Here is a 12,984-nt window from a genome sequence, read left to right as displayed (position 1 = left end):
AGGATTGAAAAGAACATACGCACTTTTTGGTTGGATTCAAGTTTCTAACTCAGCTATTTGTGAAATTCCAAGTACTGAGACCTATTACAGAGAATGCATATAAACTACATAGATTTTAAGACTAGAAAGGATAATTATAATCTATTCTGACCACATGCAAAACAGAATTTCACCCATTGGTCCCTGCAGCTAGCCCAATAACAAGACTGAACAAGAGCAAGCTTTTTAGACAGGCATCCATTCCTGATTTAAAGACTTCATGGGATTAGAATTTGCCATACCCACCTTGCAACATACATAAGGAGAATGCAATATATTTTAAAAAGCACGCACAGTAGAACCTCAGATTTATGAATACCTCAAGGATGGAGACTGTTCATAACCAAAATGTTTGTAACTCTAAACAAAGACTTATGGTTGTTCTTTCAAAAGTTTACAACTGAACACTGATTTAATGCAGGAAAGAAACAACTGCTTTTAGCTATCTTAATTTAAATGAAACCACAGAAACAGGCTCCTTATCTTGCTCCCCCCCCCGCAACTTTCCCTTTATTTTCTTAGTAGTTTCTGTTTAACACAGTACTGTAACGTAGTTTCACTTCTTTTAACTCTACTGCCTGATTTCATACACCTAGTTCCCAATGAGATGTGTGGTTGACCAGTCAGTTCATAGCCCTGGTGTACATAACTGAGGTTTTACTGTATATAGAAGCATCATCAAAACACACTTATCATAGTAGATGCAGTACTGTGAATTGAGCCCAACTAAGCCAAAAAGGAATGCCATTCCAAGTAAAAATGATCTTTACACAAGTTCAAGTCAGTTCAGGTCATCGCTTAAAAGACTCTAAAAGCAGCTCCAACACACGTAGGGACACACTACCCAAAGCCATCCTGAGGACTCTGTAACCACAAATAGTGCCAAAAATAATAATTTGATGTTAGGTGGAGAAAAGAATAGAAAACCAGGTGGAAGCCTCAAACAGCACTCCTGAGGCGGCTTCATTTCTATGGGCTCAAGAAGCACAGAGGCTGATAGAGCATAACAGGAACAGGCCTGTCCCACCGGGGGCTTGCACCACTTCTGTTCCTAGGACCAGCTTGGAGACATTTTTGAATACTTCCTTGCCCCCCACGGAATGAGAAAGACATCTTCTCTGCTCAAACTCCTTCACTCTACACTCACATAGCCCTTCATAAGCGCTTAATCCCCAAACAAAGGGACTGACACTCCCATTGCACTAGACAGAAGAACATACATGCAGAACATACTGCTATAGTTCTGGCAGGACTCAGCTTCACTGTTGCAAAGAAACAAAACAGTCCAATATGCAAAGACACTATTTGTGAAAGAACAAGTATGGGCTAAGCAAGACATAATGCTTCTTTATTTGGCAGAAAGAGCAGCAACCGGAAACAACACTTCAAAGGTTTAATACTGTTAGCACAACAGAATGCACAGCTTCAAAATAAGTGCATTAGGAGATGATCGCCACCTATTGAAACCTCAAATGGGAGTTGAGCCATCATCTTTGAGGGAGCTAACTGACAGCTCAATATCGATTCTCTTTCTCTTGCAAGGATTTATTTGAGATATTCTTAACACAGGCTGTCACTAGTAGAACGCATTTGTTCATCCTACCTAGTAACAGACAACTACAGACTCTCCCAAATTTAGCAGGGCGTGCTACCTCCCAGAAACTCTTTCCTCTTGCCATGTTAACTTCTCATGCACACAGCTACCGGGAACATAATTTGCTGAATTTGACTCTTGAGTATAAAGCCCATGGAATCTGAAGTAATGACATGTTCTGTCAAAGAACAGTTGGAAAAGGTCAGCAAACCTCATTTGCCCTATTCTTCCAGCAACTGTCTGCAAGAAAGGAAGCAAACAGAAATACACAGGTGGTCCCTGGAGAAGCAGCTAGAGCGGTTATGTGACAGTGTATTGTCTACACTGGCTTTGAAAAGTTGCTCGGAACACATATCCCTGTCCAACCACTACTCACTCGGAAAAGCGCCACCCACCAGAGGAGTGTTTTAACTGTGATTGACAGCCCTAAATAACTCAAGTGATTAATTCAAAAAATTACTTATGGTTATTCATTTTTATTCACACTGTTAGACAAAAAACAACTAATTTATTAAATATATTTGGATGTTTCTGTACATTTCATTTTATGTTGATTTCAGTTACAATATAAAATACAAAGTGTACAAAGCTCAATTTATATTGCTTTCTATTAAATATTGGCAATGTAAAAATAAACAAAAGAAATAGCATTTTTCAGTTCACATCATACAAGAACTGTAAAAGTGCAACTTTTAAATGCAGATTAGCATGTGATGTATCTGCACACAAAACAATGGAAAAAACTTCACAGCCTACCAAAGTCCATTCAGTCCTGCTTCTTGTGTGCCTTAACGACTGTCTGAACAAGTTTCATTATATTCATGGGAGGTAATGCTATCCTCCTCTTGTGTAGAAAGTAACCACAAAGTGAGAACAGGCATTTACATGAGATTTTTGTAGCTGGCAGTGCAAGGTATTTACATACCAGATATACTAAACATTTGGTTGCCTCTTCATGCACTGGCCACAGTTCCAGACAATATGCTTCCATGCTAAGGACACTTTAAAAACAAAGACATTAATGTTGCGACTGAACTTTGGGGGCCAGGGAGATTGTATGAGTCCAGCTATATTTTACCCACATTCTGCATTTATATTTCATAGTTAGTCGGTGCACAGAATGACTCAAGCATGTGTTCGTTTTAAGAACATTTTCTCTGCTGATCTGAAAAATGCAAAGAAAGTAGCTGTATAAGATTTCTAGAGATAGCTACAGTACTTAACCCAAGATTTAAGACTATGAAGTGCCTTCCAAAACCAGAGAGGGACTAGGGGATGAGCATGCTTTCAGAAGTCTTACAACAGCAACACTCAGATTTGCAAACTACAGAACCCAAACCATCAAAGAAGAAAAGCAACCGACTGCTGATGGAATGTGATGAAAAATGAACTTATTTCAAGTCCACGCTGCTTTAGAGATTTATCAAGCAGAATCCGTCATCAGTACAGATGCATGTCTCCCTAATGGTATAAATATCTTGTGGCACTGGCTACAACAGTGCCATGCAAACATTAGTTCTCACTTTCAGGCGACACTGTGAACAAAAAGTGGGCAGCATTATTGCTGGCAAATACAAACAAACGTGAGTGATTGATGCACACAACATTGGACTGAGTGGACTTGTAGGCTCTGAAGTTTTACGTTTTATTTTTGAATGCAGTGATTTTTTATACATAATTCTAAATTCATAAGTTCAAATTTCATGATAAAGAAATTACACTACAGTACTTGTATTAGGTGAAGTGAGAACACTGTTGCTTTTGTTTTTACACAATAAATATTTGTAATAAAAATAAAGTGAGCGCTCCCCACTTTGTATTTCTGTACTGTAATTTCACATATTGATTTCAAATGTAGAAAACAGCCACAAATTTAAAGAAATGATTCTATTACTGTTGAAGTGTTTATTTAATCATGATTAATTTTAATTGCTCAGCTCTAATTTTAATGGAACCTGCCTGAGATATGTATTTAGAAAAATATATTTATGACTATAAAATGGTATATATTCAACCTCATTCTCCCCTACTGTGTTATTTGAGTTCTTGGATTGTAAGCAGGAATTGTAAAGTTGGATTATAAGCTTTTTTAGCTTAGGTATATATAGGGCCTAGCACAATGGACTTCCCCGGGCACTATAAAAAAAACCCTCTCCTCCTTCAGATAATCCTCAGAGCTTGACTTTAGACAGATATGCTAGGAGGCACTCTGAGCAAAGCTCACATCCCATACTGTTTCTGAAAGCCCTGTGCCTGCCTTTCAAGGGTGTCTAGGAGGGCTGGCAAGTGTGCAAGGGCACTTCAGTGGATGGCTTGCCAGTTGGATTCACTGACTCTCAGCCACTTCAAAAAGTTGATGTGGAGAGACAGTTAGCCGAGCACAAGAAATCCCGTAGGTCATTTTAAGTACCTCTAGAACATACTGACATGTCACATCCCTGCATAGGAAGGCCAATGTGCTGAAGCAGTTTGCCAAGGAAATATACCTTGAACATCAGTGACCAAAACAAAGCTTCCCCTACCCACCGCCCCCCACCCCTCCCGACAAGAAACTTCTAAAATCTTGTTGCAGCTTGAAGGGTAATTAAGGTTCCAAGAGCCATCCATCTGGCTGATCATACCATTCTTCTCTTTAGAAGGATAAGTGGCAATATCTCCAGAGTAGCCAAGTTAAAGTCGGGGGGGATAGTCAATAATATTCTGGGTAGTTTGGAGATGGCTAATTGCCAACGCTTACCAAAATGATAAATGACCACTAACTCAAATGTGAAATAACTATGCCTAAAGGCACCAACATAGAACACATACTGCTTTTCTAGACATATTAACTTCAGTTGTTCATTTTTGTTTTAATTTTTTCAGAGGGCACACTAAAGGTTTGTAATAAAAATACCAACACTGCCTCGTAAATTCATAAACAAAGAAATCCCATATGATGGGATTTTGGTGCAAAAAATAGGAGAGCTGTGTATTGCTTCAAGTTTAAACAAATGGTTAAGGGTTCTGTTAATGTCTCCTTACTAGCAATCTGTTTAGGCAGTCAATGACTTCATTGTTTTCTACAGTACAGTGAATGTTTTCTGGCAAGGGTTGAATTCTGAATCACAGAAGTCCAGTCATGGCACAGCTTCTGAGACCACTAACACAACCCAATAGCAGAACTGAAGAGATCTAGTCATTACAGGATAAATTGCATGTGTTCACTAGAGCAAAATATTTCTTTGGAATTCACCTCAAAGAAAACCATTGCTCAGCATTTTGCATTTTCAGAAAGGCACTGTTACTGAAGCAGTACTTTTTTTCATTTAAATGTAAAGAAACAGTGATGGTTTTGAACAAGTAGCTACTGTTTTCCTAAGAAGGCTTCTTTGTTACCCAATGGTAATTTAATGCCTTATAATAAAAGCTTGTTTAATGTAAAAGCTGCTTTATCTGAAGCACATCTTGGTTCTCACTTTAGAGTTGTTAAATTACACTAGCTCATAATAGTCTGTGCATGTTATAAAATTAATCTATCATTTACTTCAAGCAGACATGTCTGAACAGCTAACTCCTCAAACTATACAAAAATAACCATATGAAATCCCACAAAGGGATCTAAAGACATCATTAAAAGCTATTAACAAAAATAATTTATACACTTATAAGCACACGCAACATAGCCCGTAGCAAGTTCCATGAACAGGTCCTCAGGAATATGTCTGAAAGAGAACATCAGCTAAAATCAGAACAATTACAAGCACAAGAATGTCTCCAATTTATTATCTTTACCACAGTACAAATTTTCATAACCAAACATACTTTGTCTGTCAAAGTCTGTAAACAAGTGGCTGTATCTCCCCCTCTCCATTGTAAGCATATGAATGTTTTAATTCCTTCAATCAAGTTTCACTCCATCACTTGCATAAGGAATCAAGAGTCTTTTCTCTTGTTAAATAAGCTATATATTTATCTTACAGGCTGCAATGCAGTAAAATCACAGTGAAAGCCCTGGGAAAAACATGGTCTTTACAGCAGGACTTGAACCATTCTAATATAGATGCATCTAATGAAGTGTCCCATAATAAAAGTGTATGTTTTCCATTTGCAGAAATCAAGTCAATTACAAATCCTAGGTTCTACTTAAAAACCCCAAAAGATCTAAAATTGTAAAGACCCATCTCCTCGGTCATTTATAAATCCTACAGTTTCACTTGCAGAGATATTTTTCCAGTCTGGAAAACAGTAGTGCAATTTAATTAATTTTACTTCTTTTAAGTTACGTAAGTCCAGTAGGTAAATGTCATAGTTGTGTGGAAAGATAAGAAGATGATCTGGTAAACAAGAAATTTTGGCAAGCCTATGCAGGCTTACGAGTCCGTTAAAGCTTGTAATTCCAAAGTGGCATTGTTTAAAAAAGTTGCATGTAACTAAACAGAGCAGAAATAAATAAGCAGAAATGACTAAGTTGTCTGAATTTTTGATTTCTCAGTAACACTTGGCATAATTTTTAACTTTAGAGTCATTTAAATAGTAGTGACTTGACCTATCGGCCATTCCACTCTGACATCCAGTCTGGAAGACCGAAGTGGAACTACGTTCCTAAAGTTTAGAAACTCTAACGTTGCCACCATTACGGATTACTTCTCTGTGCCTCACTTCGATTTTTTCTTAAAGAGGCTTTTTATTTTTGATGATTTTTTGTTTCTCTCACCATTCTGGCATAGGTCATGAGGGATGCTACTTATCCTAGGGACAGTAGCGACTTCATGAATGGGTTTACTTTCACTGCCGGCTGAGGAAGAGGAGGTATGGCGAGGCTTTGGGACTGGGGTCCCACTGGAAAGCTGGTTCATGCTGCAGGACTTCTCCAGGATGCCATTGTACACTTTGTTCACAGGACTAAATATCATGCTTTTAGTTTCTGTTAAGCCTGCACAGTCAGGGGAATCCCTGGACACATCTGCAGTTAGTGATGAGGAGTCTCCTGCAGATGATTCCTCTAGGGACAGTTCCTCCCGCGACACCTTTTGTGGAGCTAGAGTTTGGTAAATCTCAAGACTTGAAGGAGGAGACTGTTTCCTTCCAAAGGAGGAGTTTAAGGAGTCAGACTCTGAACCTGCATCTTGTACTTCCCTAAGTAAAAGCAAAAAGAAAAACTGTTAAACAAAAACAGCCTTTGTTCAGTGGAGAGGAAAAGAGTTTAAAAATCTATGCCACGAGATCTATGTCAACTAACCATAATAAAACATGACTTATTGGATTTCCAATAAATAAAAAAACAACTCATTTTAAATTTCAGCGAAACAAACATCAAGGTCTGTGCAGCCATTTGTGTATCACTCTAAGAGCAACCACCCGCATTTAAACAGAACACCAGAATAGTCTCTTACAGGATTGCTCTGGAAAAAGATCCACAAGATCTATAAAACAAAGCAGAAATTTCCCTATTAATAGCTATTTGTTTTACTAAAATCTAGGTGGAACATGCCTCTGGATAAAATGATGAAGGGACAAGAGGAGGAGAAAAACAGAACCATGGACAAAAGTTAGAAGTGGCAGAGACATGTCATCTATTTAAATCAGCAAGTGGAAAGTCTTGATTTAAACCTGCTTTTCCATTTGTACTTCAGGTTTGTTTGGGGTTTTGTTTTGTTTTTGTTTTTTGTTTGTTTTTAAGTGCATTCTCAATGGCAGATATAACCATTAAAACATTACTTATAACTAAATGTAGGCTTTCCACTAGATTTGATATACCCTTCTGCTATGAGTAGGATACATTACAACTATACATTATAATGCTTGCTGTGTATTTTAGAATGCATTTCTCTGGGCATCTGAGTCTGTTCAAGAACTCCAAACTGTAAGAGCTAGGGCCACCAAATTGCAGCTTCCTCTTACCCAACTTCAAGCAAGGTCATAAGAACATAAGAATGGCCATACTGGGTCAGATCAAAGGTCCATCCAGCCCAGTATCCCGTCTGCCGACAGTGGCCAATGCCGGGTGCCCCAGAGAAGGAGAACAGAAGACAATGATCAAGTGATTTATCTCCTGCCCTTGTACTGAAGGCTAGGGCACCATACTTTACCCCTGGCTAATAGCCATTTATGGACCTAACCTGCAAAAATTTATCGAGCTCTTTTTTAAACCCTAATAGAGTCCTGGCCTTCACAGCCTCCTCCGGCAAGGAGTTCCACAGGTTGACTGTGCGCTGTGTGAAGAAAAATTTCTTTTTACTAGTTTTGAACCTCCTACCCATCAATTTCATTTGGTGTCCCCTAGTTCTTGTATTATGGGAAAAGGTAAATAATTTTTCTATATTCACTTTCTCCACACCATTCATGATTTTATATACCTCTATCATATCGCCCCTCAATCGCCTCTTTTCCAAACTGAAAAGTCCCAGTCTCTCTAGCCTCTCCCCATATGGGACCCGTTCCAAACCCCTAATCATCTTGGTCGCCCTTTTCTGAACCTTTTCTAATGCCAATATATCTTTTTTGAGGTGAGGAGACCACATCTGCACGCAGTACTCAAGATGTGGGCGTACCATAGTTTTATATAGGGGAAGTATGATATCTTTTGTCTTATTATCTACCCCTTTTTTAATAATTCCTAACATCCTATTTGCTTTACTAACTGCCGCTGCACACTGCGTGGATGTCTTCAGAGAACTATCCACTATAACTCCGAGATCCCTTTCCTAATCTGTCGTAGCTAAATTTGACCCCATCATGTTGTACGTGTAATTTGGGTTATTTTTTCCAATGTGCATTACCTTACACTTACCCACATTAAATTTCATTTGCCATTTTGCTGCCCAATCACTCAGTTTGCTGAGATCTTTTTGTAGTTCTTCACAATCCCTTTTGCTTTTGACTGTCCTGAACAACTTGGTGTCATCTGCAAACTTTGCCACCTCACTGCTTACCTCATTTTCTAGATCATTGATGAACAAGTTGAACAGGATCGGTCCCAGGACTGACCCCTGGTGAACACCACTAGTTACCCTCCTCCATTGTGAAAATTTACCATTTATTCCAACCCTTTGTTTTCTGTCTTTTAACCAATTCCCGATCCATGAAAGGATCTTTCCTCCTATCCCATGACCGCCTAATTTACATAAAAGCCTTTGGTGTGGGACCGTGTCAAAGGCTTTCTGGAAATCTAGGTATATTATGTCCACTGGGTGCCCCTTGTCTGCATGTTTATTAACCCCTTCAAAGAATTCTAATAGATTAGACAGACACGACTTCCCTCTGCAGAAACCATGCTGACTTTTGCCCAACAATTCGTGCTCTTCTACGTGCCTTGCAATTTTATTCTTTACTATTGTTTCTACTAATTTGCCTGGTACTGATGTTAGACTTTTTGGTCTAATTGCCAGGGTCTCCTCTGGAGCCTTTTTTAAATATTGGCCTTATATTAGCCGTCTTCTAGTCATTGGGTACTGAAGCGGATTTAAAGGATAGGTTACAAACCACTGTTAATAACTCCGCAATTTCACATTTGAGTTCTTTCAGAACCCTTGGGTGAATACCGTCTGGTCCTGGAGACTTGTTACTATTCAGCTTATCAATTAACTCCAAAACCTCTTCTAATGTCACTTCCATCTGGGAGAGTTCCTCAGATGTGTCACCTAAAAAGGCTGGCTCAGATTTAGGAACCTCTTTAACATCCTCAGCCGTGAAGACTGAAGCAAAGAAATCATTTAATCGCTCCGCAATGGCACTGTCTTCCTTGATCGCTCCTTTTATATCTTTATCGTCCAAGGGCCCCACTGCTTTTTTAGCGGGCTTCCTGCTTCTAATGTATTTAAAAAACATTTTACTATCATTTTTTGAATTTTTGGCTAGCTGTTCCTCAAAATCTTTTTTGGCTTTTCTTACTACGTTATGACACTTAATTTGGGAGTGTTTATGTTCCTTCCTATTTTCCGCACTAGGATTTGACTTCCACTTTTTAAAAGCTGCCCTTTTCTCTCTCACTGCCTTTTTAACATGGCTGTTAAGCCATGGTAGTTCTTTCTTAGGTCTCTTAGGCTACGTCTACACGTGCAGCCAACATCGAAATAGCTTATTTCGATGTTGCGACATCGAAATAGTCTATTTCGATGAATAACGTCTACACGTCCTCCAGGGCCGGCAACGTCGATGTTCAACTTCGACGTTGCTCAGCCCAACATCGAAATAGGCGCAGCGAGGGAACGTCTACACATCAAAGTAGCACACATCGAAATAGGGATGCCAGGCACAGCTGCAGACAGGGTCACAGGGCGGACTCAACAGCAAGCTGCTCCCTTAAAGGGCCCCTCCCAGACACAGTTGCACTAAACAACACAAGATACACAGAGCTGACAACTGGTTGCAGACCCTGTGCCTGCAGCATAGATCCCCAGCTGCCGCAGAAGCAGCCAGAAGCCCTGGGCTAAGGGCTGCTGCCCACCGTGACCATAGAGCCCCGCAGGGGCTGGAGAGAGAGCATCTCTCAACCCCCCAGCTGATGGCCGCCATGGAGGACCCAGCAATTTCGATGTTGCAGGACGCGGATCGTCTACACAGTCCCTACTTCGACATTGAACGTCGAAGTAGGGCGCTATTCCTATCTCCTCATGAGGTTAGCGACTTCGACGTCTCGCCGCCTAACGTCGAAGTTAACTTCGAAATAGCGCCCGACGCGTGTAGACGCGACGGGCGCTATTTCGAAGTTGGTGCCGCTACTTCGAAGTAGCGTGCACGTGTAGACGCAGCTTTACTGTGTTTTTTTATTTGGGGTATACATTTAAGTTTTGGGCCTCTAGTATGGTGTCTTTAAACAGCTTCCATGCAGCTTCCAGGGATTTTAGTTTAGTTACTCTACCTTTTAGTTTCTGTTTAAACTAGCTTCCTCATTTTAGTGTAATTCCCCTTTTTGAAATTAAATGTCAGAGTGTTTGACCACTGCGGTGTTCTTCCCAACATAGGAATATTAAAAGTTATTATATTGTGGTCACTATTTCCAAGCGGTCCAGTAACAGTTACCTCTTGGACCAGATCCTGCATTCCAGTCAGGCCTAGATCGAGAATTGACTCTCCCCTTGTGGGTTCCTGTACTAGCTGCTCCAAGAAGCAGTCATTTAAGGCATCAAGAAATTTAATCTCTGAATCCCGTCCTGACGTGACATGTACCCAATCAATATGGGGATAATTGAAATCTCCTATTATTACTGTGTGTTTTTTATTGTGATAGCCTCTTTAATCTCCCTTAACATTTCAGCATCACTATCACTGTCCTGGTTAGGTGGTCGGTAATATATTCCTAATGCCATATTCATATTAGAGGTCAGGGTTTTGTTGTGCCAGGGAAATAGGAAGTTCGGCAAATGGACTGTTTTCCATAACATGGAACGTGGGGGAGGAGAAGTAGGAAGGAAATGATACTGAGTGGCTACTGGTGGCTGTCGCACCACCAAGACAGTGACCAGCAGGGTGCCATCTTGCCTGCCACCAGACTGAGACCGTGTCTAGGCATACCTTGAAGGTTAATAAGAACATAAGAATGGCCATACTGGGTCAGACCAAAGGTCCATCAAGCCCAGCATCCCATCTGCCGACGGTGGCCAATGCCAGGTGCCCCAGAGAAGGAGAACAGAAGACAATGATCAAGTGATTTATCTCCTGCCATCCATCTCCTGCCCTTGTTATGAAGGCTAGGGCACCATACTTTATCCCTGGCTAATAGCCATTTATGGACCTAACCTGCAAAAATTTATCAACCTCTTTTTTAAACCCTAATAGAGTCCTGGCCTTCACAGCCTCCTCGGGCAAGGAGTTCCACAGGTTGACTGTGCGCTGTGTGAAGAAAAATTTCCTTTTATTAGTTTTGAACCTACTACCCATCAATTTCATTTGGTGGCTGTTACACAATTTTTCGTATGCCAATTGTGTGTCAAAAATTGACTCTGCAGCCATCAACTTCTGTGTCTATCTTCACGGCAGAAGATCAACAGGAGCGCTCCACCCATTGACCTTCTGTACTACCATGCAGCTCAGGATGATTTCTGGGGTTGATGCTGACCCTGGAACCTGCCAGAAGATCGACCCAGAGCAGTCGATCTTAGCCTATACATGTTAGAGGTAGCCTGAGTAAGTAGTTCCCCTGCCCCAAATCCTTCCCCACCAAGGGGTGGGAGACCTTAGGGAGCAAAAGGCCCCATGAGCTTAAATGTAGTAGTGTCATAACCCAAGTGCCTCATAGCAGATTCCTACATATCTGCAGATATCTGTGGACTATTTTAACAGATACTGGAGAAGATGTGGATACCCACGCAAGCCTCTTCCCACACCTCTGCCTAGTCACCAGCAGGAAACCGGCACAACAGCTTCTCCTTTGCTCACTCCAAATGCCCCTTCTTGCATGAGGGGCCCAACGCTGGCCAAGCCAGAGGCTCCCTGCTGCACAAGCACTGACCTGTGAGAGCCATGGCTCCAGGTCCAGCTCACAGATGTGTTAGAACATAAGAACGGCCACACTGGGTCAAACCACAGATCCATCTAGCCCTGTATCCTGTCTTCTGACAGAGGCCAATGCCAGATGCCGCAGAGGAAGTGAACAGAACAAGAAATCATTGGAGTGATCCCTCTGCTGTCATCCATTTCCAGCCTCTGACAGACAGAGTCTAAGGACACTGCCTACCCCATACAACTGGTCTGCGCTGCTGGCTAGTGCAAGTGGGAGCACAAGTGGGGGAGGCAGCCAATTTCTGGGAAATGACTTGGGCTCCCAGTAAAGCAGTGAGATGCTCTTTTTGGAGAGGTGAGGGCCCTGCCCTGTTGGGGTGGAGATGCAGGGGCAGCACCCTGGGCACAGGATGATTACTGGGCAGCAGGGCCCACCCCCTGCTGTGGGGCTTGGAACAGGCAAAGGCCCTCTGCTCTGCTCTGACATCACTCACAAGCTCCCAGCAGCAAACTGTGCAACATCTATTTCCTTCCTCCTATCCCATCCCTTCTCAGGACCCACACCCTGCCTCCGTGCTGCCCCTTAACCCCCAGTCCCTGCTGCTTCCCTGCATGACCCTGCCTCACTCCTCATTCATCTGTGCTCCCTCCTCCCTCTCCTGTGGATGGGTTGCTGCTGCAGATGAATATAAAATCCGGCTAGCAGACCAGATGAACTGTTAACCTTGGCAGATGCAGATCCATATTTTTGAATCTGTGCAGGGCTCTACCTCACAATCCATAATTTAATCCTCAAGTATCATCTTTAGAGAGACAAGGAAGTGTAATCCCCAGATGGGAGAGACAGACTAAATCTAGGTCTATGCTACAGACTCGCTGTAGACAATGCCTAAATGTTTAGCCCAAGTAGTTCCTTGCTTTGTTACACAAGT

The 12,984-nt window shown here is 41.5% G+C and overlaps 1 protein-coding gene across 1 annotated transcript in view; it reads right to left on the bottom strand.

Moving 5' to 3' along the window:
* Positions 1 to 4,962: 4,962 nt before the first annotated feature.
* Positions 4,963 to 12,984, bottom strand: part of STIM2 (stromal interaction molecule 2) — a 114,433-nt gene continuing 106,411 nt past the window's right edge. Inside the window, exons 12-13 of the mRNA XM_074991778.1 lie at positions 6,327 to 6,748; positions 4,963 to 5,334 (exon numbers count right to left, since the gene is read on the bottom strand). Of these exons, the coding sequence (XP_074847879.1) occupies positions 5,267 to 5,334; positions 6,327 to 6,748 (490 nt within the window). The 3' untranslated portion in view covers positions 4,963 to 5,266. The remainder of the gene's footprint in view (positions 5,335 to 6,326; positions 6,749 to 12,984) is intronic.

This window comes from Carettochelys insculpta, chromosome 4 (assembly GCF_033958435.1).
Source record: "Carettochelys insculpta isolate YL-2023 chromosome 4, ASM3395843v1, whole genome shotgun sequence".
In the NCBI taxonomy this organism is placed as follows: Eukaryota; Metazoa; Chordata; order Testudines; family Carettochelyidae; genus Carettochelys; species Carettochelys insculpta.
The sequence above is the reverse complement of the archived record's forward strand: the minus strand, read 5'-3'. Positions and strand labels throughout refer to the sequence as shown.